This window comes from Macrobrachium nipponense, chromosome 8 (genome assembly GCF_015104395.2).
Source record: "Macrobrachium nipponense isolate FS-2020 chromosome 8, ASM1510439v2, whole genome shotgun sequence".
Classification (NCBI taxonomy): Eukaryota; Metazoa; Arthropoda; class Malacostraca; order Decapoda; family Palaemonidae; genus Macrobrachium; species Macrobrachium nipponense.
Window position 1 is genome coordinate 58,615,357 of NC_087203.1, and position 26,706 is coordinate 58,642,062.

The following is a 26,706-nucleotide window of genomic DNA, read 5'->3' on the forward strand; positions in this document are numbered from 1 at the left end:
AGTCTGGATTGTATGTGATGGCAAAGATACACAGGTAGGTTACATTAAACTATTCTTTGTAATTCTAGTATTTTATTATTAATAAGGCATATTTTTAAGATTGTTTTAAACTGCTTTTATAAACTGTTGTTAAGGTTGCTGTAACCAATGTGTTTCTTTCCTTCTGAGGTTTATGTCTAGGAATATCACAGTATGGAAGTTAGGTTTTGACAATTTCTTTGGCTTTTTAACATAACATTTTAAAATTTCTGCTGTGCTGATTAAGGTTAGGATAATTTTGTTGTACTTCTTAAATGAATCTCGATCTTGGTTAATTTTCAAGCTCGACTGAGAGTTTCATAGAGCATTATATGCTGTACATAAAACTTGCTTGCACTGAAGATTTCTTTGGTGCATTTTTACTTTTTTATCCTATTTGAAACAGTTTGGCAGTAACTCTGCTCTGGCCAGTATACACCAACACTGTATTCTTTTGTTGAGAATTTTAATATAGTATTCTGTAACTTAAGATTTTTCACTCGGTCAAGTTAAGCTTTTTAATTATCATACTGTTTAGCTTTGTCATATTTGTTTATAGTACAATAGGCACTTGTCAATAGCCTCATTGACACAGGGCTAGTTTAGGAGCCACTAGTGCTAGCTACAAGTTAACTTATCCGGCAATCAAGTGTTGACACTAGGATAGTTTGGCGGGTAAGTATTTGCAGCCAATAGCCATCAAGATGTTCAGTGCAATGGATGTGGCAACTGATGCTGTGGATGTCTTTTTGGTAAATGAATTAGAAATAATTGCAAAAAATAAAAACAAAAAAAATGTACAGTATGGCTAAGGAAGTGGCTTCAGCAGAGAGAAAGTTTAGGAGGCTCCAGTACACTACTTACTGGATTGGCCACTGAAGCTCCTACAGAATATGAAGAACATGTGCATGAGGGTGATGTTGTTACCCTTTCGAGACCTATAACTATAGTTGGTGGGTTTTAGCTGCAAAAATGGATACATTTTGCTATAGTTTAAATAATTTATTATTATTATCTAAGATTAATTATGTGTGCCATCACTGTGAAAGGCCATAGCCTACTTCATGTTGTAATGGAGGAGGAAAAGCAACAATATTTCATTCAACATCCAGATACTCCTTATTTTGTGTAGGTATTAATTCAATCTGCATCATAATTTGTTTACTGACAGGAAAAAACATGAAGTTTGCTATAACAGAAACTTGGCAGATTTGAGGATGAAGCAAGGCTTATTGTTGCATTTTGTAGGAAGGCGTCAGCTTTCTTGAATGATGACAGTTGAGGCTGGTAAATGTCATCAAGTCCTGCTACACTTTTCTATGATTACTCAATTTTCATTAGTTTTTTCTACAAATGGTTTTGATAACCTTAATTTTCTTCCTTAAAAAATCAAAGTTGGAAACATGAAGGCCTTCCTTGACCAAAGCTTCAGCCAGTATATTCATAGCCATGCCAAATTTGTTCCCATTCATGTATTGGGTGTGCCTTTTATCATGCAGGCATTCGTATTCCTCATATATTTCCAAAAACGTGGAAATTTCATTTGAATTCCGCTTGTAGCACATCTTTGCATTCAGGGAAGGTCATGAATACTGTCCAGCAACATGGCAGCTTGGCGTTGACATGGGACGGTTGTGGCTGCTAGTGGATCACATGACTGGCAAGCACCTAGTAAAGTAGCCGGGACATCAACTTCACTTGCCACTATCCCGGCAAGTGGCAAGCTCACTAACTTTTTGTTGACATTGGGCAAGTAGAGGGGTAGTTCACACATCGCTACCACTAGCAGCTGCTAAACTAGCCCTGTGTCAACGAGGGTTTAGTCTTTCTTTTTAACCCTTTAACGCCGATTGGACGTATTAAACGTCGACGAAAATTGTCTGTTGGGTGCCGATTGGACGTATGGTACGTTGACAAAAAAAAGTTTTTTAAAAATTTGGGGAAAAATAGTTAGAGGCCTACTAGGCGAAAACTTTTGAATCACGTGCCTTGAGGGATGCTGGGGGCTCACGGATCAAGGCGTTGTTTTGATTACAATTGTTACCCAAGCGCGCAAGCATGAATTTCTTTCTTCTCGCACTAAAAAGCATCAGCGACACATCTCAGAAATTATTTTGTCACTTTGACATAATTTTTGCACCATTTTATATTAGCCATTACATGGAGTATTATACAGTGGACCCCCCGTATTCGCGTTCTCCAGATTCGCGGACTCACACATTCGCGGATTTCTCTCGGGAACGTATCCCTGCATTATTCGCAGAAAATTCGTGCATTCGCGGTATTTTTCTATGGTAAATATCCACAAATTCCTGGTTTTTTTGATGAATTTCATCATAAAATGCACTTTTTGTGATAAAACTATTAAAAAAACATGTATGAAAATTTTTAGTGGGTTTTTCTTGAGTTTTAACTAACAAAATAGGCTGTTTTTAGCATTTTTATAGGGGTTCCAAACATTCGCGGGTTCTAACTATTCACGGGGGGGTCTGGTACGCATCCCCCGCGAATACGGGGGGACCACTGTATATGAATATTTGCACAATTTCATGTAGAATACAACAAAAAACAAATTATGGTTGTAGCTTTTATCAGTTTTGAAATATTTTCATATAAATAACGATAAGAGCCAAAATTTCAAACTTCGGTCAACTTTGACTACCGAAATGGTCGAAAAACACAATTGAAAGCTAAAACTCTCAAATTCTAGTAATACGTATTCAATCATTTACCTTCATTTTGCAACAAATTGGAAGTCTAGCACAATATTTCGATTTATGGTGAATTTATGAAAAAAAAAAAAACATTTTCCTTACGTCCGCGCATTAACTTCCGAAAAAATCATAAATTTGTTCGTCTGATTGTCGTAATGTTTGCACCATTTTAAATTAGCTGTTACATAAAGTTTTATATATGAAAATGTGCGCAATTTCATGTAGAATGCAACAAAAAACAACCCATGGTTGTAGCTTTTATCAGTAAGTTTTGAAATATTTCCATATAAATAACGATAAATAGAAAAAATTCGTCCTTCCGCCAACTTTAACTCAACCGAAATGGTCGAAAACTGCAATTGTAAGCTACAACACTTACAGTCTAGTAATATTTAATCAATTACCTTCATTTTACAACAAACGGGAAGTCTCTAGCACAATATTTCGATTTATGGTGAATTTTTGAAAAAAACTTTTTTTTAAGTCGGCGCGTTAGGAATTCATGCATCATTTTGTGATAATATTTTCTCTGTGTTGCCTTGATCGTTTTACAATGTGTTATATACCAAAATAATCGCAATTTAGTGTACAATACAACGAAAAAAAATTAACTCGTTAGCTCTAACTGTTTTGCTCACAGAGTGATTTGTATATAAATTATATGAAATTTTTTTTTCACGCTGTCATATATCCCAATATTTATATATGATAATGATATTTTTTTCCATTTCTGATGGTTGCATACTGAACTTCAGGCATTGAAAAAAAGGAGCCAAACATGAACTCTTAATCTTGAAAACTAAGCATGCTGTTTTATTAAAATTATATCATTATTGTTGGTACACAACTATTATTCAATGTAACAACTTAACCGGGGAATGCTCTCTCTCTCTTAAATTTAATTTTTGTTATTTTTATTAAAAAAAATATTCATACTGCTTTTTATGAAATATGGTTTTTTAAGTTTTCATTCCCTTTAGGTTATCATCACCTTAATTTACATTTCATTGATCATTAAGTTATTTATCAGTGCTTGGGCTTGTCCCTAAATTTCATAATCCATCCATCCATCCATCCTTCCTTCCTTCCTTAACCCCTTGTGGATGGGTAACATACATATACTATATGTTTACATATAGCTTTGTGGTAAAGTCCAGGTAGTATACTTATTTGTTCAAGATTTAGCGCCTTACAATTTGAACAAATCTTGGGGAAAAAATTTTCCAAGTGATATTTATCACTAGTATTGGCAACTCTTCAGATCTCTGTATGGGAGACAGAGTGCACTGGGAGAGATTCAGTCATGTTTGAGGTGGTAAAGGGGAATGTTCTCCCAGCTTCAATCCAAGGATGCTTCTTAAATATTTTACAATAAATAGACTCTGAATTTGCTCCTGATTTTAGTTCTTATCTGTTATATTGTGGAAGTTGTAGTTATAAAAGACGAAAAAAAAATATTGGAAAAAACCTTCAATTTCCTGAGGAGGTACAGTAGTTTTAGAACTTTTTTCTTATACCAAGAGCATACTCATATCTTACTGTACAAGAGCATACTCATATCTTACTGTTTCCATTGATGATGATTTTTTTTTTTTTTTTTTTTTTTTTTTTTGCATCCTGAAATTTAGCCTGGTCTTGTATGTACATATGTATTAATGTATGTTAGCCTGGACTGTGAGGGACATGTGATTAGGTCTCTCTATAAATAAGAAGCAAGATCTGCACTATTTAGAACCATTATTCTCATTTCCATTACGTACTCACTCGCTTTAGTTACTTTATTCATCTCTGAACTTGGTGGCAATGATTTTGTATATTACGTAACTGGAGCCGTGTTCAAGTTAAACTGTTAAGGAAAATAACGCAAACCAAAGAACCTTAATATAGTCTATTTCATTCCATCTGTCCACTCACCACCTTGGGTTTTTGGTAGATGTGGCAGTCCACATAGCTAGCTCTCCATTGGGTGGAAACAAAGTTTCTGATAACGTAGGCTTACTTAGCCAGAAATCAGTACAATTACTTAATTATTAAGACCAAGAAAACATATTATAAAATATTTAGTGAAGAGAAAAATCATAAAAAAATCCATGATAATTCAGCTAGAATATTAGGACTCATGAAAGAAAAAGTTCTACCTGATGTAACCAGTGACCGCAAGAACCTGGCTGATATCTTTGTGAACTACTACTTTGAAGAACAAAATTAAAGAACCTGTCATAGTTTAGAGGAGGAGGACCATTCTGATCTCCCGTGAGTCCTAAAAACAAATTCAGTAAGTTTGAAGACCTGAACATGAATGACTGAAAAAACGAAGAGAAAAGTAAAGGAAACCTGTGAAAATGACTCATTTCCCATAAGTGAATTAAAAGAGGCAAAAAACTTTAATCAGTTGTGGGAGCTATATTTTGATATTGTCCAAATGAGTTTAGCGCAGGCATCCTTCCCAAATAATGAAAAGCTTGCTTGTATAAAGCCGGCTTACAAAGGAAAAGGTGATAGAGAAAATCTTAGCCTCTATAGACCAATATTGAACTCATTGTACTTAGCAAAACTTATAGGCGACTGTATCTGACGGGAAAATATAACAAACGTTGTTTCCAAACTCAACATTATACCTGATGATCAGTCAGCTAACAGAAACTACCACTCAACAGAAACTACTTGTGCACAATTACAGATGATATGATAAAAATTATAGCAAATGAAAAATGTGGTATCCTGGTTATGCTCGACCTAAGTGCAGCATTTGACACAGTTGACCACAATCTGCTGCTTGAAGACCTGAGAGCAGTAGGCATTGAAGATGATGCACTCAAATGGTACAAAAGCTACTTAGAAAACAGGAAAGTTACAGTGGTTATATCAAATGTGATATCAGGAAAGAAAAACCTAACTAGAGGAGTGCCCCAAGGCACCATCCTGGGTCCACTGCTATTTGGCATTTACACAATCGAATTATCTAGAATTCTAAACAACCACAAGGTTAGTATTAACTGTTTGCTGATGATACTGTACTCTGTTCTATTTTCCTCTCAAAACGGTAGAAGATGCCATTAATAAAATAGATGCGATAATGAAAGATATAAAAAAAAATTGAAGTCGGTATGAAAAAAATGGAAGTCGGTGAAGAAACTAAAACTCAATGAAGACAGAACTGAGTGTATGCTATTTGGATCTGATAGTGCACTATGAAAATATGAATACTTCAAAAGAATAACTATTGGCTCGTCATCCATAAACATTGTAGTGGCAGTGATGAACTTGGGAGTATTTATTGATAATGAATTGTTGACGAAACCTACACCCCACACCCCACTCCCACCAAAATGACAGAAAGAGACGAGACGACATTGCCACAGATTCCTTGTTATACAATCTTTGATAGGTTTTAATCGTTTTCCCGCTTGGCACTAGAAGATTATCAGTGTTAAGACAGAAGGTTTATTCCACGTATGAACAAACCATATTGCACATTGTAAAAACCTGTAACTACCATATTAGAAACATTGCATTTACGTATTAGAAATTATTTAAACGACACTCTGAAAACGGCAATTTGTAACCAAATACTTTCGAGTTTTGACTAATGCGATGTTATATACTAGAGTCTTCCTAACTGCCTCCTAAGAAAAGGATTACGATACCGTGACAGAATAACCCCAGCATTAATCAAGCTATATTGGCTCCCAGTAAAAGCAAGAATAAAATACAAAATACTTCTTCCAGTCTTTGAAGCACTAAAATATGGTGAATCAACATGTCTAAGAAACTACTTATGTTTCTTTAGACCTGGAATGAATATCCCTTCAACGCCAAGCCGGTATTTCCGAAAGTGTCTCCCGTATGCTGGCGGGGTTCAGGAGTGAGTGCCGAAGTGGAAAAAAAAAAAAAAAAACAAAAAAAAAAAAAAAAAAAAAAAAAAAAATCACAGCAAGCTTAGTTTTCAAGATTAAGAGTTCATTTTGGCTCCTTTTTTTGTCATTGCCTGAAGTTTAGTATGTAACCATCAGAAATGAAAAAAAATATCATTATCATTTATAAATATTGGAATATATGACAGTGGAAAAAAAAAAGTCCATATATAATTGTATACAGTGGACCCCCCGTATTCGCGTTCTCCAGATTCGCGGACTCACACATTCGCGGATTTCTCTGGGGAACATTTTCCTGCATTATTCGCGGTATTTTTCTATGATAAAAATCCACAAATTCCTGGTTTTTTTGATGAATTTCATCATAAAATGCACTTTTTGTGATAAAACTATTAAAAAAACCAAGTATGAAAATTTTTAGTGGGTTTTTCTTGAGTTTTAACTAACAAAATAGGCTGTTTTTAGCATTTTCATAGGGGTTCCAAACATTTGCGGGTTCTAACTATTCACGGGGGGGTCTGGTACGCATCCCCCGCGAATACGGGGGGACCACTGTACAAATCGCGCTGTGAGCAAAACTGTTAGAGCTAATGAGTTAATTTTTTTCGTTGTATTGTATGCTAAATTGCAATGAATTTGGTATATAACACATTTTAAAACGATCAAAGCAACACAGAGGAAATATTATCACAATATGATGCATGAATTCATAACGTGCCAACGTAAAAAAAAAAGTTGTTTTCAAAAATTCACCATAAATCAAAATATTGTGCTAGAGACTTCTTGTTTGTTGCAAAATGAAGGTAACTGATTGAATATTACTAGACTGTAAGCGTTGTAGCTTACAATTGCAGTTTTCGACCATTTTGGTGGAGTTAAAGTTGACCGAAGGTTGAATTTTTCTATTTATTGTGATTTATATAAAAATATTTGAAAACTGATAAAAGCTACAATCATGAGTTATTTATTGTTGTATTCTACATGAAATTGCGCACATTTTCATATATAAAACTTTATGTAACTGCTAATATAAAATGGTGCAAACATTACGACAATCTGATGAAAGAATTTGTGATATTTTTTCGGCAGTTACCAAACGGACGTAAGGGAAAAGTTTTTTTTTTTTAAATTCACCATAAATAAAAATATTTTGCTAGAGACTTCCAATTTGTTGCAAAATGAACGTAAATGATTGAATATTACTAGAATGTAAGAGTTCTAGCTTACAATTGTATTTTTCTACCATTTCAATCGAGTCAAAGTTGACCGAAGGTTGAAATATTGGCACTTATCATTATTTATATAAAAATATTTTAAAACTGATAGAAGCTACAACCATGGGTTATTTTTTGTTGTATTCTACATGAAATTCGCGCATTTTCATATATAAAACTTTATGTAACGGCTAATATAAAGCGGTGCCAACATTACGACAAACACAATGAACTAACGAAAGAATTTCTGATTTTTTCGGCAGTTACCGCGCGGACGTAAGGAAAAAGTTATTTTTTAAAATTCACCATAAATCGAAATATTGTGCTAGAGACTTCCAATTTGTTGCAAAATGAAGGTAAATGATTGAATATTACTAGATTGTAAGAGTTTTAGCTTACAATTGCGTTTTTGACCATTTCGGTCGAGTCAAAGTTGACCGAAGGTTGAAATTTTGGCACTTTATCGTGATTTATATGAAAATATTTCAAAACTGGTAAAAGCTACAACCATGGGTTGTTTTTTTTTGTTGTATTCTACATGAAATTGCGCACATTTTCATACATAAAACTTTATGTAACGGCTAATATGAAACGGTGCAAACATACAACAATCTGACAAAAGAATTTCTGATTTTTTTGGCAGAGTTACCGTGCGGACGTAAGGAAAAAGTTATTTGAAAAAATTCACCATAAATCGAAATATTGTGCTAAAGACTTCCAATTTGTTGCAAAATGAAGATAGACCTCCGGTGATGATTACCAGTCCTTGTGATCCTCCCCCCCCATCTCTCCCCGCCAACCCCCCATCGTAGATGCAGATGAGAGTGATCTTGAGGGGTCTGGCGGCTGGCAGTTACAAACAAGCAGAAAGAAGAGAAGAACCTCTCGTTTGGCCGCTGGACCGGAGCCCAACATTCGAGTTTCACCTCGCCTGACACCTGAGAAGAGATGTCACGTAGCAATTCACAATCTGCGCTCATCGGTGACGCTAGATGCCATAGTGGAGAGAGTCAAGTTTCTCACTGGCTCTGACCCACTTATCTCTCACGAACTCCCATGCAGAAGTAAACATAAAGTGGCTTACAGGATTACCTGCCTATTTCAACACCTCGACGTTCTTAAAGGCGAGAATTTCGGTCCTAATATATTAGTTTCAAGATATAACCTAATCCGGGACCAACCACCCCCAGGGGAACTTACTGTCACTCCAACCAGGGTCATTTCCACCGCAAGTGCCAGCCAACCGCCCACGGCGAGTGACTGCCCACTCCCCCTGGATAACCACCCATCCACCCAAATGATCAGCGCATTCATCTCCCATCTTCGTGAGTAGCCATGGATACATTAAACATAATCTCTTGGAATATTTTTGGCCTCAAGCGGAACATTCCTCTCCTAAACATGCTCTGGAAAAATTTCAACGGCATCATTGCATTGCAAGAAACGCTCCTCTGGCCTCATGACCTTGCCATCTGTGATTCAATTCATGAAGACTTCAGAACCTTCTCGACTTCATCGATGCAAGTTACAGATCAAATCATAGCCGGTTGCCCGAAAGGGGGACTTTCTTTCCTGTGGCACAAATCGTTAGACAATATGATAAAGGTGATGACCTACAGGAGTGACAGATTGCTTGGGCTTCAAGTGACAGTAGGGAACTCAAAAATCCTAATAATTAATGTTTATATGCCATGGGAAAATAATAATTTTGATCATTACTGCATGATCCTAGGGGAGTTACACAGTATTATTCAAGATTCTCCTGCTGATCATATTTGTATAATAGGGGACCTTAATTCTCACCCCACAAAACAATTTTATAATGAACTTACTCGCTTCTGTCAAAATCGTGCTCTCCAAATTAGCGATGTAATGCTCCTCCCTCCCTCCTCCTACTCATATGTACATAATAGAGCGGACGCAATTACAACCTCCTGGCTGGACCACTGCATCACATCTCCACAACTTCATGATTCTATTATGACCTGCAATATTCGCTACGATCTTGCAACGGGCTACGATCACATCCCATTACAGGTGTCATTCAGTACCCCATCCCTACCGTGAACCCACTAACTGACCGCCGACCAGCGGTTAACTGGGAGTTTAAAAACCAACAGAAAACCAGATACTTTAGGGCGACCACGGAAACCAGGTTGCGGTCAATAATTCAACTGGCTGACGCCCTACTGTGTACCAAAACAAAATGTAGAAATGACCACCACAAGAGGGATCTGAATGAATTCTACTCGAACATAATCTCCGCTATGCTTGCTTCGGGCAGGACTGCCTATAGATTTCGTCAAGGTAATTCTTGTAATATACCTGGTTGGAATGACTTGGTTAAGGATCTGTATACATACTCACGAGAAATGTTTTTACTGTGGAGGCAAAATGGCAGCCCGAGGGAAGGACACACTGCATTACTAATGAGGCAGGCGAGAGCGCAATTCAAACTTGCTCTTAAGCACTGCAGGTTAAATGAAAAACAACTAAGAGCCAATGCAATGTCTAGAAACGTAGAATCTGGTGATTACCCTCGTCTTTGGAAAGATATCCAGTCCTTAAATCCCAAAACTAAAAAGCTATCACAGAGAGTAGGGGAAGCAGTCGGAGACGAGGCTATCGCAAGGATGTGGGGTGATCACCTCAACAATATCCTGAATTGCATAAATGATCAGGATTCCCGAAGCGAGGTAGATAACCTCCTTAATGACAACATTCAATTTCATTTTGCAGACCGTATTATGCCAGGTAACATCAGCGATGCCGTAAACAGCATACCTAATAATAAATCGCCCGGCTGTGATGGTCTTCCCGCAGAGGCTTTCAAATTCTGCCATCCGATAATTTACATTTTGCTAGCTGCCTTATTCAATGTGTGCATAATTCACCAGTTTCTTCCAGACTCCCTACTCTTAGTTCACTTGATACCATTAATCAAAAACAAGCTAAAGGATGCAGCTGACCCTGGCAACTACCGGCCAATTGCAATCACAACGATCGCATCGAAGATACTTGAGTCGGTTCTTCTTGTGAGACTTCTCCCCTTTCTACACACCACTGACAACCAGTTCGGGTTTAAAGCAAACCACTAAACCGACACCTGCATCTACATACTGAAAGAATTGCTGAACTACTACCTATCATCAGCATCTCCTGTTTTCCTGTGTTTCGTAGATGTGAGAAAAGCATTTGACAGAGTAAACTACCTGAAGCTATTCCTGAAGCTGCATAAAAGGGGCACACCCCTATATCTAATTGGCATTTTACATTGCTGGTTCTCCACACAGCAATTCGGCTCCCTAAACGGGCTTCGGCAAGGGGGCATTCTCTCTCCATACCTGTTTAATACGTACACAGATGCCTTGAATGTCAAACTGAACTCACTCCCAATCGGATGCACTGTCAATGAAACAACTGTAAACAACCTCTGTTACGCCGACGATTATGGTTCTGATTTCCCCATCAGTGCATGGCCTCCAACGACTCATCGACACTTGCCGCCAATATGCAGAGGAATTTGATATAATCTACAACGAAACCAAGACCCAGTGCATGTCGCTGCTCCCGAGATTGCTTAAGCATATTGCAGAACCACAAATTTTCCTCGGAAACCATCGGCTGGAATTTGTGCGCGAATTTCCGTATTTGGGTCACATTATTACCGACGACCTAAAAGATACGGCAGACATTGAACAGAGGCGTCGTAAACTATGTGCAACTGGCAACATGATTGCAAGGAGGTTTGCCTTCTGTCACCGAGACGTGAAACTGCTGCTCTTCCGCTCGTACTGCTACAGTATCTATGGGTGTTCCCTCTGGACGAACTATACCCGAGAGACCATGAGACGTATCACTGTTGTGCACAATGACATTCTGAGACGCCTCACAAACACTCCACGCTACCACTCCGCCACACAGATGTTCTTAGAAAACCACCTGGACAATTTAAAAATCATTGTAAGGCGAACAATCTCCAGCCTGGTAACCCGAGTGAGAAACAGCGGCAACTCGCTCATACAAAGCATCCTAAGGAGTGAAGCAAGAAGAAGATCTAAATTGTGGGAAAGATGGGAAAATGAGGCCTTTGTCCCCTAAAGGACTTAATCTCTGTATTAGCAAGATGTCATCTGCAGATTTTTTTTGTCATTATTATATTTATTGCTGAAATTTTATTTTTTCATTATTTCTGTGATTACTATCAAGTTAAAGTTTTTTTTTTTTTTTTATACATTCAATTTATGTATTTATTGCCTCTGGACCTGACTACTGAACCAACCTAAGTCTCTAGTTGAAATTTAAGTTATATAATCTGTGCACTAACTGTTATAACTCACAATGCATTTTTTTTTCTCACCAATATTATTACTTTTACCAGTATCATGATTACTATCTTTTATGCTACCTCAGCTATTTTGTGGACAAGTGCCGATTACTCATTTTTCCTATCATGTTGACTCATATATCTAGATTGTGTATGTTACTGTGTATTTTGTATATTCTTTGTATATGGCCCTGAACCGAAATAAAGGATATTATTATTATTATTATTATTATTATTATTATTATTATTATTATTATTATAATATTACCAGAATGTAAGAGTTTTAGCTTACAATTGCGATTTTTGACCATTTCGGTCGAGTCAGAGTTGACCGAAGGTTGAAATTTTGGCAGTTATCATTATTTATATGAAAATATTTCAAAACTGATTAAAGCTACAATCATGGGTTGTTTATTGTTGTATTCTACATGAAATTGCACACATTTTCATATATAAAACTCTAACGGCTACTATAAAGCGGTACTAAATTTACGACAAAGTAACTAAACAATTTCTGAGATGTGTCGTTGATGTTTTTTAGTGCAAGAAGAAAGAAATTCACGCATCCGTGCATGTGTAACACTTGTAAACAAAACAACAGCTTGATCCGTGAACTCCCAGCATCCCTCAAGGTGTGTGATTCAAAATTTTTTGCCAACTAGGCCTATAACTTTTTCCGCAAATATTTAAAAAAACTTTTCAGTCTATGTATTTTACGTCAATTAAGCACATGACAGACAAATTTTGTCGACGTAAAATACGTCCAATAGGCGTTTAAGGGATATTGTGATCAGACATGCAAGTGAAGCGTGTTTGTTAGTTTACCTTTGTATACCCATTTTAACCTAGAACAAATTGTAAGTCAGGTGAGAGAGCATTTGAACATTGCACCAAGATACAACAAAATACCGCCCGTGCACCAACACTGTACAACAAAATACTGCCCGAAGTGAAAGTCATAAAAGAAGAAAACCAATTAAAAAAAAGAATTAAAGACTCCTATTCTCCAGGAGCTACAATACTGATGAGAAAATACTAAACGCCAATTATAAAATATAAGAACCAACTATTTAGAAGACATACAAGGGCCCGCCAGAGAGGGAATCATCTCTGCAGAGGGCTGTACATAAAACCAAACAAAGTAAACTGTGGGAAAACTATTTAAGTCCCCCTGTTTTCAGGCACAGCTATTTTCTCTCATACAGTATTCAAGCCGTCCTGTTTTAATAACACTGTTCGTCAAACTGATCTATATCTATATACTTAATGCGCTTCTAAATGATTTGAAGGAATAAATAAATTAAACAGATTTCATTCAAAACCTAATGCAGTGAACGGTGCCATTAATGCAAACTTTTGTTGATGTAATAAATACTTTAGTACCTAAATATTTAGATATGCATTGAAAAAATACCAAATTATAAATGCAACCAACAGTGATAAACACACACAGCAGTACACAAGAGAATATTTTAAGCACGCTTAGAATCAACTAAATGTGTAATAAAAACAGTACAGTGCATCAAGCAAAAAATAAATTGTAGTTAGTACATATGCTTGCATGCCCTCATTCATATGCGTCATGAACTTCTGGGGAGTTTTAGTTTTGTATTTTTATGTTTATGATACAGTAATGTATATTTCATTAAAAGATGTAAAACAAATCAGGAAACAGCTGTTTTGTGATTTTGAGGGATTTTACTTTAACATGAAATTTGTTAGTTTACCTTTGTATACCCATTTAACTTATAAATGCTTTTCATTGTGTTATATTTAGTAAGTGACACTTTTCATTGAAAATTCTTGTAATCGACAAGTAATTCTCTTGATTGTTTTAATGAAGTGTTCTTATACCAATAACTCATTTTCTTGTCCTTGCCTAGTGACACTGGAAGGACATCTTATAAGTAAGTAATTTTTTGGTCTTAGAGCTAATATTCTTTTTTGTTTTATAACTAGGAATTGCAGTATTAATCCTTTGAGATTTTTTGGGAAGTCAAGAATTTGTCAGTGGTAAAAGAAACGATTCTTGATTACTGCTCATGAGACTAGAAATAATTTTTCTAACTGACAGGCAAAATGATGTGTTGAAATTACCTAAGAACAGACATTCTTTTACTTAAACATAAAAACAGTAGTTATTCATACTAGTAATTATATAAAAAAATTTATGGAAAATAGAAAAAAATTTGTGATTTTTAGTTTTGTACTGGTTTAATAATTTGCATGGAACAGCCTCTGCTTGCCTAGATAATAGTTAAATGATCCCCAACATTTATCTAAAACTCATCTTGATGTAACTCAAAGTCCCAATATTTATCGTTAATTTTTTATTTTAACAGAATCTCAAAGGGTTAAAAATTATGGATGCAGTATAGTGGGAAGATTGTATTATGAAATGAATTTGTTGAAATGAGGCATCAAGAGGTTGAGGAAAAGACAGATGGTTTGAACATGTAATGAGAAAGGTTGAGGAAATGTTTGTCAGAAAAGCAGTAGTATCTGAAGTAGAAAATTACCTACAGTCCTGAGAGAGGGGCTACTGTAAATGAAGACCTAGACTTTATAGAAGTTCAGCAGAAAGGGGGAAAGGATGGAAACATGTTTTACACTCAAAGAAAAAAGTTGATGTTAAAAATTGGTTAATCATCATAAGTTTTTTGAATATGGCACAATGTGATACATATTTAATATATGTCCATGTAATATTGAAAGAGAATGGAATAGAGCAGGGTATCCCCAATATGATTCCTAAACTGACGTCATGCTCAGCATCGCCAAAGCGATGCCTTTACACAAGTGCATACATCATTGTCTCATAGCATTTTGCAGTTCATTACATATAATCTTTGCTTTAGCTGTTTCAACACAAAAAATTCTAAATGTAATAAGACAACTAAGGTATTAATAATATGTGTAGCACTAATGGTGGAGTTTGCAATTTGCGTTATCTACAACCTACTCTATGGGTAGATTTGCCTGTTTGTGTGGCAGTTTCTTTCCTTCTCTTTTACCTCTGTCACTGTTTTTTGCCAACATTTTGGTTGAATATGATCTTTCCTTAATTTTACTGATGTTTTCTTTTCTCTTGTGCTGAAAACTTTGTGTAATTTCATTTTCTTTCATCATTTGACAATGTTGACTTATTTTTCTAGTAATGTAATTAATGTTGCTTGCTATGATTAAGTGACTCCTAGCAGCACAGAACTGCTGTCTCTACCTATTGAATGTATGTTTTTAAAAAATGTGATAATTAGATATACTGCAGTTACAAATTTCTGATCTCTTGGAAAATAATTTTCCTAAAAAATTATTGTAAAGATTATTGTATAAGTGAAAACTGTTTACCATAAAACTGTCTAACACAGGGTTGAGTGCTAAATTTGTTTTCATCATTAATGTTGAATATAGTAGTTACTTTCGAGTATGGTATTGTTACATCCAATTGTTTTCCTTTCAGGGCACCCTTTTTTGTGGACTTCATCGTACAGCTACAGAAGTCACCAGAACGGTGATAACATCCTCAGGACCATTCCATTCAGCTGATTATCTTCCTTCACTTGATCACCTCCAGCTACATCTTACTGCTGGTTGTCCTTCAGATGAAGTAATTACTTTATATACCTAGTTATGGAAATGAAAGATTAGCTGTTGATAAAGTAGCACAGTCCAGGCCATAGTTTCCAAAGATTGTGGACATTTGAAATCTAACAAACTAGGAAATAATATTAGTAAATTAGTTTAACCCAACACCTGTCAGTTTCTTTGACCAAGGGGAGGTGGTAGTGGTACTAATGTGCATGGAATGAGAAGACAAGTGATCTTAATCTCAGCCTCAGCGCTTGTATTTTTTTCAGTTAGATAATTCTATTTGGGATGAATCTTACGCACTATTTCTTTGCATTGTTCAGGTATGGTTGGCATTCAAAAAAGAATGCTGGGCTGACCTGGATGCAATCACTCATTCATCTGTTCTCCACTACGTTGGCATCGAATGTTTCAGTTCTCTTCAGAATTCTTGCTGTCATAGTGATTGATGCTGTTATGTTGGTTGTATCATGGTATTCTGACCTTATTTTGCTTTATTGGATAAGAACTTCTTTACTTGGAAGGAGTAAACATAAGAATATTAGGTTCTGCTATAGTGAATTTTGTGAAAACAAGATGTATTCACCAGAAATAAATAGGTACAGACAGTCTCCTGGTTATCAGCAGGGTTCTGTTGTGATAGCTTAATGATAAGCAAAAATTGCTGATACACTGAAAATTGGTGCTTAATGGCGCCAATAACTGGATTTTGGCACCAATAACTGGTTAAAGGCGCCTCTTTTAGGCATGTATCAACGCTGTTAACCAGAAATCTGCACTATTTAGCGCTAGACAAGCCCCATAAATCCAGATCGTCGATAGCCGAGGCCACCAATAACCGGGGACTGCCTGTACTCTACTTGTCAGTTGTTGGGGTCAGGAGCATAACCTTTCCTTCTTTTTGCTTCTTTTATGTCAGTCACCCTCCCTGTTACCCCTACTGTAGCTATGTCTTCAGTTCCCCCTCCAGTTTAAGGAAAGCGACTGGATAGTTAGAAAAAGGGTGTTATTTGGATTTTGGAATCAGTTAAAGCTTTACCATAATTTGTACCAAGTAAAGAAGCCAGTTTCCCCCATGGTGTACACTCTGTTTATGCACTCTTCCTTAAGAGAAAAGGTGTTGGTGGTTTTGACTGTTAGTAGCCTGAGCTCAGGACTGCCCTTGTGTCAGTAGAAAGCTTCTGCTACCAGGCAACTGGGACATATCTCAGGGTGAGTTTTCTATACCCTCCAATACCTTCCATCTCCTTTTTGGAAATGACCAGTCATATTCCTCTATTCCCAAATGACCAGTTTAGCACTTGTAAGTTGACGAACCAGTTAACACCTTTAATATCATCAAGTTCTAATGATAGCTTTGTAGATTTAAAGTTAGAATCTAGTAATGTAGGAGATAACTATTGAGTAGCAGAAATCTGCTACTCAATGTTTTACAGTTCATCAATGAGCCTACTTCTTCTATTTTGACCTTCAGTCTCAGCTAATTGCTCTTCTCCTACTCTGTTTCCTCTTTCTACTGTCAATTTTTTCATCTTCCATCCATCTTGTCTATGTCTGTCAATATTAGTGGCCTTTCCTCTTCCACACCCCAAATATGACAAATTTTCTAAGACAATTTGTATTTTTCATAGCTACAAACCTGAGGTCTTAACAATAGGATAATCTCTAGTGCATAGCTGGATCTGGTTAAATGGCAGATGAAAGCAAGGAATCTTGTGGGATCTGGCAACTTGTGCATATATTGGGTGAAGAGTGGTCAAAGACCACGCACCCACGCCACAGTGTCAGTCTTTCCCCACTCAGGATTTCTTAGCAAGACAGTGGGGCAGCTAGAGGTGCCCAGTACAATGTTAAGACCTCAGGTTTGTAGCTATGAAAAATACAAATTGTCTTAGAAAATTTGTCATACGCAAACAAACCTTCAGTCTTAACAATAGGATAGACTTACACTTGGAGGGAGGTACAGACATCCTAAACCGGCTGCGGGCCTGCCCACCAGTCCAGCTCCAGAAGAAATAACTTCCGGAGAGGGACTGAAGCCCGTGAGAAGCTAGATACATTGATCTCTAACCACCCCAGCACAGAGCGACATACAATGATATATTGGAGAATCATTGCATAGGGAACTAAAAAGAAACTGACTGTCCAATAACAAACCAACACACCAGGGTTTGTTACTACTCCCAACTCCCCCTTGCCAAGGAGCAGACCATATGCTACCGAATAGAGGGTTGGTTATTTGCATACTAAGCGACCAAACTATCAGTATGACTACCTTACTCACCTGTATCAGACCATTCCAGCGAATGACATGTATATTCCTTAACCCGCCTGAAGGAAGAAGGAAAGGTACAAGAGAAAGAAAGAGACCAGCCAACTCACTCATTCTCTCATCCACACAATCATCTTAGGTAAGATACAAAAGTGCCCTGTTAAGGGCAATGATGAGTTCCACAATCTGTTGGACTGCCACCACAGGACCCAGGGAAAACGTGTCCATAGATCTGTGGGCAACATCCTTATGATAGAAAGAGGTGAACGTGGACTGGTGTAACCAAGTACTAGCGCTCAGCACTATGTACAGCCAAGTTCTTTTTGAAGGCCAGAGAGGGACCAATACCCTTAACGTCATGCGCTCTAGCCTGCACAGATGTGGCAGCGGAATCATCAAGAGTCAAGTATGCCTGTCTGATGGCTTCCCATATCCAAAAAAGAGATGGTATTCTTCGACACCTCTTTCTTTGTATGTCCTGTGCTAACAGAAAAGTCTGTGGCAGCCTGGTCTAAGGTGCTGTGTCCTTTTAAGATAGCAACGTAGGACCCGGACAGGACACAACAAAAGCTCTTAAGCATCACCACCCACAAAGTCATTCAGTGATGGAATGGAAAAGGAGGTGAACCTATCATCATGCACAGAGGGATTCTGGGTCTTGGCCACAAATTCTGGGACAAATTCGAAGGACACTGACCCCCAACCCCTGGTGTGCTTCACATCATAGCTCAGACTGTGCAGTTCTCCTACCTTCTTGGAAGATGCCAAGGCCAGAGGAAAACTGTCGTGTCAAGTTCCTGTCTGATGAATGATGCAAAGGCCCATACGGACCCTTAGTGACTTCTCAGAACCAAGGAAACATCCCACGTCGGAGGCTTAAGTTCCCTAGGAGAACTTGATTGCTCATACCCCTTAACTAGCAAGGAAAGTTCCCAGGACGAGGAGATGTCGATACCCCTAAGGCGTAACACTAAACTCAGGGCCGCGCTGTAGCTTCTAATGGCAGAAACGGACAAATGTTTCTCATCTCTGAGGAAGGTTAAAAAGTCTGCTATGTGCTGAATAGAGGTTCCGAGTGGAGAAAAACCCCGTTTACAACACCAATCACAGTAGATCGCCCATTTGCCTTTGTAAACTGCAGAGGTCGACCTCCTGAGACTGCTGGACATATGCCCTGGTGTTCTCTGAGAAAAAGCCTATTGCTCGGAGGAGATACTTGATAGCCTCCAACCATGAAGAGATGGGGATTCTACTGACTGGTGGAACCTTTCTGCATGCGGCTGACACAGGAGATGCCGCCAAGGGGGAATTTTCCCTTGAAACCTCCAGCAACAATGACAGCAGATCTGGAGACCATTCTGCCTGAGGCCACAGAGGGGCTACCAAAGTCATCCTGAGACCCTGCGAACTCATCAGCCTGTTAAGGACTTGACGAATCAAACAAAACGGAGGGAAGGTATACACCCTCAGGTTGTCGCAGGGATGCTGGAACGCGTCCTCCGCTAATGCTAAAAGATCTGGAACCACTGAACAGAATATCTCCAGTTTCCTGTTGAACTGAACGGGTTGTAAAAATGTCCAGCATGGGTCTCCCCCAAACCTGGAAAAGCTTATCTGCTACCACCTGATGAAGGTACCACTCTGTGCCTGGGATACACCTGGCTGAGAGCTCTACTGAATTGCTGACCGCCCACTGGTGAACCTCAACGGTCAATGTGTGAAGTTGACAAGAAACGAGGCCTCCCTGCTTGTTCACATAGATGAGCACCGTGGTGTTGTCCGACATGAGAACGATAGAATGACCCTCTACTTTCTCCCGAAACTCTTTCAGACCCAGGAAGGCTGCCTTCAACTCCAAGATGTTGATATGCTGCTGTTGTCCTCCAAACTCCAAACGCAATGAGGCCGCCTAAATGAACCCCCAGCCTGCGAGGGAAGCGTCAGAAAACATAAGGAAGTCCGGTGGGAGAGAACACAGAGTAACACCCTTCAAGAGATTTCGGTTGTCCAACCACCAACGAAGGTCTTCTCTCACTTCCAGAGACAGAGGAACCTTTAACAGGGTGAGTCCCCCACCGGAGACCAGAATTCCCCCAGTCTCCATTGTAGAAACCGAAGATGAAGACGCCTATGAGGGACCAGCTTCTCCAGGGAAGACAAAACTCCCAGAAGAACCTGCCACTGATGAGCTGACTGATGTGGTTCTGACAGTAAGTCACGCGCCACCAATCGCAACTTCTCCAACTTCTGATCTGATGGGAATACTCTTGCAACTACCATATCGATGACCATGCCCAGGTAGAGAATCCTTTGACTGGGTATGAATGAGGTTTGACTTTTCCTGGTTGACCACGATGCCCAGTTCCAGACAAAACCAAAGCAGACGATCTCTGTCCTGCAGCAGCTTCCCCCTGGAACCTGCCAGGACCAACCAATCGTCGAGGTACCTCAGCAAACGGATCCCCTGAGCTTGGGCCCAACTTGAGACGAGAGAGAAGACCCTTGTGAACACTTGAGGGGCTGTGGTCAGTCCGAAGCACAGGACTTTGAACTCGAAGACCTTGTCTCCGAGCAAGAAGCGAAAGAACTTCCTGGACGTCGGATGAATAGGGATCTGGAAATATGCGTCCCTCAAGTCTATCGACAGCATGAAGTCGCCCTCCCTCACAGCTGCCAACACGGAACGCGGGGTCTCCATCTTCAACCTCGTCTTCCTGATGAAGTGAGTCAAGGTGGATAAGTCGATCACAGGTCTCCAACCTCCCGACGCCTTGGGCACCAAGAAGATGTGACTGTAAAATCCTGGAGATGGACGCACCACTTCCTCTATTGTATCCTTGTCCAGCATCTTCTGCACTTCCTCCCAGAGAGCCAAGAACTTCAGAGAATCTGGAGGATACACCCTCCTGAGGAGCAGCTTGTCTGAGAGACCGGGAGAGAAGTCGAATGGCAGTAGATACCCCACCCAAAGTACATCTACCACTCACTTCTCCGCCCCATAACTCTGCCACTTGGCCCAATGGCCCACCAGGCACCCCCCCCAACCTGTGGCACAGGAGAGGGAGAGGTGCCTAACCTACCTACGACCCCCTTTACCTCAGCCCCTGAGGACCCTTCTTGGCTTTAAGGAACAGGAGCAAAAGGGATGTTGGTTCTCTGACTTAGGCTGGGACGAACGAGGAGGCCCTGCCGAAACCAAACTCCTTGACGGCCTACCAGGTGAATGATTCTCATGATTGCTGCTAGGCAGGGGGAGGAGGAGGAGCTGGAGGAGCCGGACATCTCCAAGGACAAGACTGACTTAGACAGCCTGGTGCACTAATCTGTCCTTGGTGTCAGTCCGGCGCCGGTCTATTGCATCCTCCAGCTCAGTCCGAGGGAACAGAAATTGTGATTCCAAAAGATTTTCATTCCTCAATGCCAGCAAGGACTCGGGGTCAACTGATCTTTCCATCCTGGATAAAGCTGAGTCTCTTCTAACCAGGAGAAGGTTAGCCCATAAATTAACACTGAGGTGAGCCAGATACGAAAGCGCCTTGCCTCCGGACTGCAACAAACTGGCAAGAGAGGAAGCACTCACCAACCCCTCTGGGGACCTGTCAGAAGCTATCTTGGCAATGACTGCTGACAAAAATTCCAGCCAAGAAACCATCTGCAACATGGAGGCTGCCGTAGACTGCAATGCTGAAGCATCCTGTGGAGAAAAGGACGAAGCCACCGACCTCACTTGCTCCAAAGTCAATCTCGGCTACAGATGAATGACGTCCGGGTTAAGATGACACGACGTCAAAAATGCAGAGTTCGTAGCATAGTACTTCCTATGCCTTGTGAGAGGCGGGGGTAGCAGCTTGGCAGAGCCCCTAGCGCAAAGCAAACCATCCTGATCTGAAACAGAGGTGTTAACCTTATGCATGCCCAGACAAGGGAAGTTGAAACGATGACTTGGGATCCTGCGTAGCTCCCAGCAAGGCTTCCAAACAGGACCGAGCCTGAGTCCTACTCTCCAAATTGTTGAATCCACGAATGAGATCAACTTCTGCAAAGGAAGACAAAAGTTCTTGCGTGTCTTCCTCCTCCTGCTCTGGCAACGGAGACCGATGATGAGAAGGATGTGCAGGGTTATCTAAAGCGCCTTCCTCGTGTAAATTAACAGAAGAACCAGCAGCCAAACAGCCCAAAACACCAACTTACCTGTCTGGGCTGGATCCAAGCGCCAACTCCCACGACGAGCCAACCACAACACTAGGAACATCACTAGGCACTCCCAACAGAAGACTAAAATGGCTGCACAGGGGCATGGGTATGGCAGATGTACGAATGTGTGTTGGTGAGGAATCCCAAATACTCGAGATAGAATGAGAATCCCTCAGAGTCGAATTCCTGGAAGTACCATGAAGAGGGGCAGGCAAACACTCCTGCTGCACCAACTCCGCGCTCACTACCTTCAACCTCTTGACAGACGCTTTGAGATCCTTACGGCGATGAATAGACCCTGGAGAAGGAGAAGTGGCAGCACTTGCAACATGTGCACGAACGAGGGAGGTTGCAACGCGCTCGCAACTTGATGCAGAGATGAAGCAGCCACTGCAGATCGCACAGGGGACGATACACTAACACTCAGAAATACCAACACTCGCAGCAACACAGGTGTGCTGCTCCTCACTCGCAGACAAAGAAAGGGCAAAGTCCTTAGCCTTCCAACGCTTGATACGCTGACGCGGCAGAGATGGGGGAGAAGGAGAGGATGACCAACACTGGCTCCTTACACAATCTCTTCGCAGGCAGCGGGGCTGATGCAACATGCTTGCTTCCAGTCCTCCCAGCCTACATGGCAGCAAACTTATCTTCTAAAACAAAGTCCAATCTCTTAAGAACCACCTGACATAAAGCCTCAGACGGATCAGCAAGGGAAGGGGCCGACGACATGGAAGGGAGATGCAGCGAACTGGATGGCAGAGATGACATCATGGCAGTAAACGATGACGACATAGACGAACGAGACAGTGCAGTGGAGATGACTGGGAGTGACATCATTGATGGAAGTGACGTCATAAGCAGCGATGACGTTACAGCTTCCCTTCGATCTGAATGGGAAGCAGACGCCACTGGCGGAGGGATACAAAATGACTGACCCTGTGACATCACTAGCGGGGCTGACGCCATGGCTTCCTTCTGACTTGAAGAAGCGGCAATTGTCACTGGCGGAGCAATACAAAATGGCTGACCTCGGCTATCCACGAAGATGAGGCCAGGAGGAGAGGGGAGTGCCTGGACAGCATGAGGAGGGGGATAGCAAGCATCCATGAAGTATGTCAGCAAACCCTCTAAGGATGGTGGACCCCGTAGACCAAACTTCCCCCAAAGCGCCACCATTTGGACTCCTCACTGAAATAAAAGAAATTGATGAAAAAGCCTCCTTCCCTCTCGGGAATCAAATTAACTCCCGAGGAAGAAGGGACGACATTACATAAATCAGCCTGAGGGCCTCCTGATACTTCCAACGACGAATCAATGAAAAGGAAGGGGACAAAGGCACAACACTAGCATGGGGTGTGACAGCAGCAGGAGACGAAGCATCGGAAAGAGAAGAAAAACCTTCCCACAAAGGAAGAGTTGAAACCCTATGATGCTCCCTTTTACTATAAATTAACTTCCACTGCTCTATAGGCCACGCATGGCATTCTGTGCCAGGATTCGTTATTGTACAAACGTTAGAGCGGCACCTACTATAAGTGAGGTGTGGGTCGGTTGCATCCGAAGCCAAAAAACGAGAACACAGAAAACCTGGAGTTCCGGGGCACACACGTTGACGAGGCCAAGAAGGAGCAGAAGCAGCCATAATAACAGCAAACACACACACACACTCAAACACATGCAAAAAGGCAATGAACCAGGTAAAGGCCGAGAGAGGTCAACCACAACTCTCGTCCAGGCAGTTAAAGAAAGACTGATGCTGTGGCATGGGTGCGTGGTCCTTGACCACTCTTCACCCGATATACGCACACGTTTCCAGATCTCACAAGATTCCTTGCTTTCATCTGCGATTTAACCGGATTCAGCTAGGCGCTAGAAATTATCCTTTTATTAAGACTGAAAATTTGTTTGTGTATGAGCAAATGCCCCTTGCAGCACTTGCTGCATCCTTAAAAACTAAAGTAAATGCTGTACTGGAAGTATCTTTATATGTGAACTGTCGTTGTCAGGTGGCATGACAACTTGTAAGGAGGTGGCTAGTAAATAGGTTGTGTTGGGCATTTCTGACTTGCCTCTCTCTTCTCTCCCAGCCATCTTACTGCTCTACTTGTCACTGAGATGTCATCACTTTCTTATCGTCTCAGATGTTACACAACAGCAGTGTGTCCTCCCTACTGCCCCCCTTCTGCCTCTAGTTTTGCTTGATTTTATGAGTCAGCTTCTGCTGCCTTGGTTCCTTTGTCAGCTCTTGCAGAGGAGTAGTTTGAGGTGGGAGATTTAACCTCAGTTATTTTGTGGCTCGTTGAGAGGTATGTTTCTCTTTACCCTCATTTGGATTAGGATTTTGAGATGGTAGAGACTTGGTCTTTGCCATCTTTTGATACTTGGTCTTCGGTTAGAAAGAAAAAGAGGTTGAAGCTTTCTACCTTGTTTAAGGGACAGTGAAAGAAAAGTGTTAAAGTCAGGCCAGGTTCCATGGTCTACCAGTTAGATGGAAAATCTGATGATGTCACTTTTCCAAGTCATTGAGGTGTTATAATTTGCTGAACTTGTACTTAGTGTTCATCTTTGAGGAAAAGGAACAATTAACTGAGACTGCAAGGCCAGACCAGAAGTAGTAGGCTCAATGATGAACTGAATAACATTGACTAGCTGAAATCACAGTAGATGAAACATTCCTTACGTCAAGTTAAAGATTTTTTGTTGTTAGAAAGGTTTCCATATTTTGGAAGTAATTAGAGATCTCAAGTTGCTCAAGAAGGCAATTACTGATGTTTCAAAGAAACATTGGACTCATTTACTGATGCTATGCTTAAGAAAGAACAGCAGTGCTCGTATCTATCTAATAAGGCTTCACTTTACCAGAAGTCAGTGGTGGCTTTTGATTTGCTGCAAGAGCACATTTCCAATTCATCTCTTTTAAAGGCAATAAGGGAAGACATGCATTTAGAAATATATAGAGGGATTCTGAAATTCTCTTATAAGTTAGCCTTAAAGAGACCAGCTCCTGTTCCTGTTCCCAGTCCTCCATCCTCGGTTCAGCTGAGGCCCTCTCAGATTTCTTCAGTCTCTTCTAAATCCCTTTGCGACTTGATGTTTGGGTCCCATATATGGGTACTGCAGTTCTCATAGTTAGGCTGGAAGTCATCTTAGGCCTTTTGGAGTATCTGGCAAGACTTAGAGACAGAACTAAGAGTAGTTAAAGTAATCAGGGAGGATTATATCAGTCCTTTTCTGGCTCCTCCTTTGTATCACTAATATCTTCCCTTCTTACCTCCATCACCAGGAATAGTTTTTAGTCTCACAATAAAAAGTCAAATAGTTTCTAGTGTCACAATAAGACGTCAAATAAGGTGTTCATAGAGTCAGTTTGGGAACCTCCCTATCCTCTACAGTTGCCTGTTTCTTGTTCCAAAAGCATTCAGAAGCTGGAGGCCGATATTGGACATCTCCAATCTCAACAAGTTCATGTCGGACTTTTTTTTTCTTTATATCCATATGCACCAGAAACCCCTCTGTCACATAAGTACGTATCTTCACTTTTTGTTTACAGGAAAAGTGTATATTCAAGGGTGTGTTTCGGGCTGAGCACAGCACTGCAAGTGTTTATGAAAGTTTCATTTTCTCTGGGTTTTAGGTCCTACTCTATTTAAATGTCTGGATAGTAGTTGTCATCCCCTATGAAGGGATTCTGATGGACAATGAGCTTTCTCAGTCTTCTGGCATTCTTCAACCATGAAAGTCATTGCTAGTCTTGATGCAGTCAATTGTCTATCTGGAGATGAAGATAGACTCAGTTGTTTGGGTTTTTCCCTGAGAGAAATGAGTACTACTTAATTTATTCTAGCTTCTAACACAATTTCAACCTTTTGAACATTTTCCAGTGAAGCAATGACTTTTACTTCCGAGTCATATGACCTCTGGGGAAATTTTTCAGCCTGGTGAGGCTTAGGATGAGGCCCTGTATTTTTAACCTGAAATGTGTGTGGCATAGAAAGTCTAACAGACTGTATTTAGGTTACAGTGCCAATGATGAGCAGATCATTTAAAGCTTCAGTTAGGTCTCTTGATGGAGGTGAAAAACCCAGACCTCATGTTGGTTATTGATACCTTCTTGATAGGCTGGGGCCCCTCTCTGAGGGATCTAGAGATGTAACATCAGGGAAGATAATTAGCTGTGTTCTTCAGACAGCACAACTTCCCTGCCTTATATCAGGTAACATGGCAGAACAAAATCCTCTTTGTGCCATCTAGCAGAGGCCCTTCTTTTTTGGACAGAAGTAAGGAATAATATATTCATTCTTCAATTTGTACTGGGAAGGAACAACTTAGCAGATCAACTAAACAGGAGGGTCAGGTCTTCTTACAGAATTTTCTCTAAATCATCAGGTATGTCAGTCACTGTGGAAACTTTAAGGACTCCAATGTTAGACCTCTTTGCAATGACTCAGAACATGAGGTAGCTAGTTGACTGCTTCCCCTTCCAGGACACTCAAGCTTGGGT

The 26,706-nt window shown here is 40.1% G+C and overlaps 1 protein-coding gene across 1 annotated transcript in view; it reads left to right on the forward strand.

The window, feature by feature from the left end:
* LOC135223105 (protein zwilch homolog) overlaps positions 1-26,706 on the forward strand; it is a 293,258-nt gene that overhangs the window by 209,891 nt on the left and 56,661 nt on the right. The window contains exons 5-6 of the mRNA XM_064261610.1: positions 1-34; positions 15,609-15,755. The exon at positions 1-34 is cut by the window's left edge and continues 66 nt beyond it. Of these exons, the coding sequence (XP_064117680.1) occupies positions 1-34; positions 15,609-15,755 (181 nt within the window). The remainder of the gene's footprint in view (positions 35-15,608; positions 15,756-26,706) is intronic.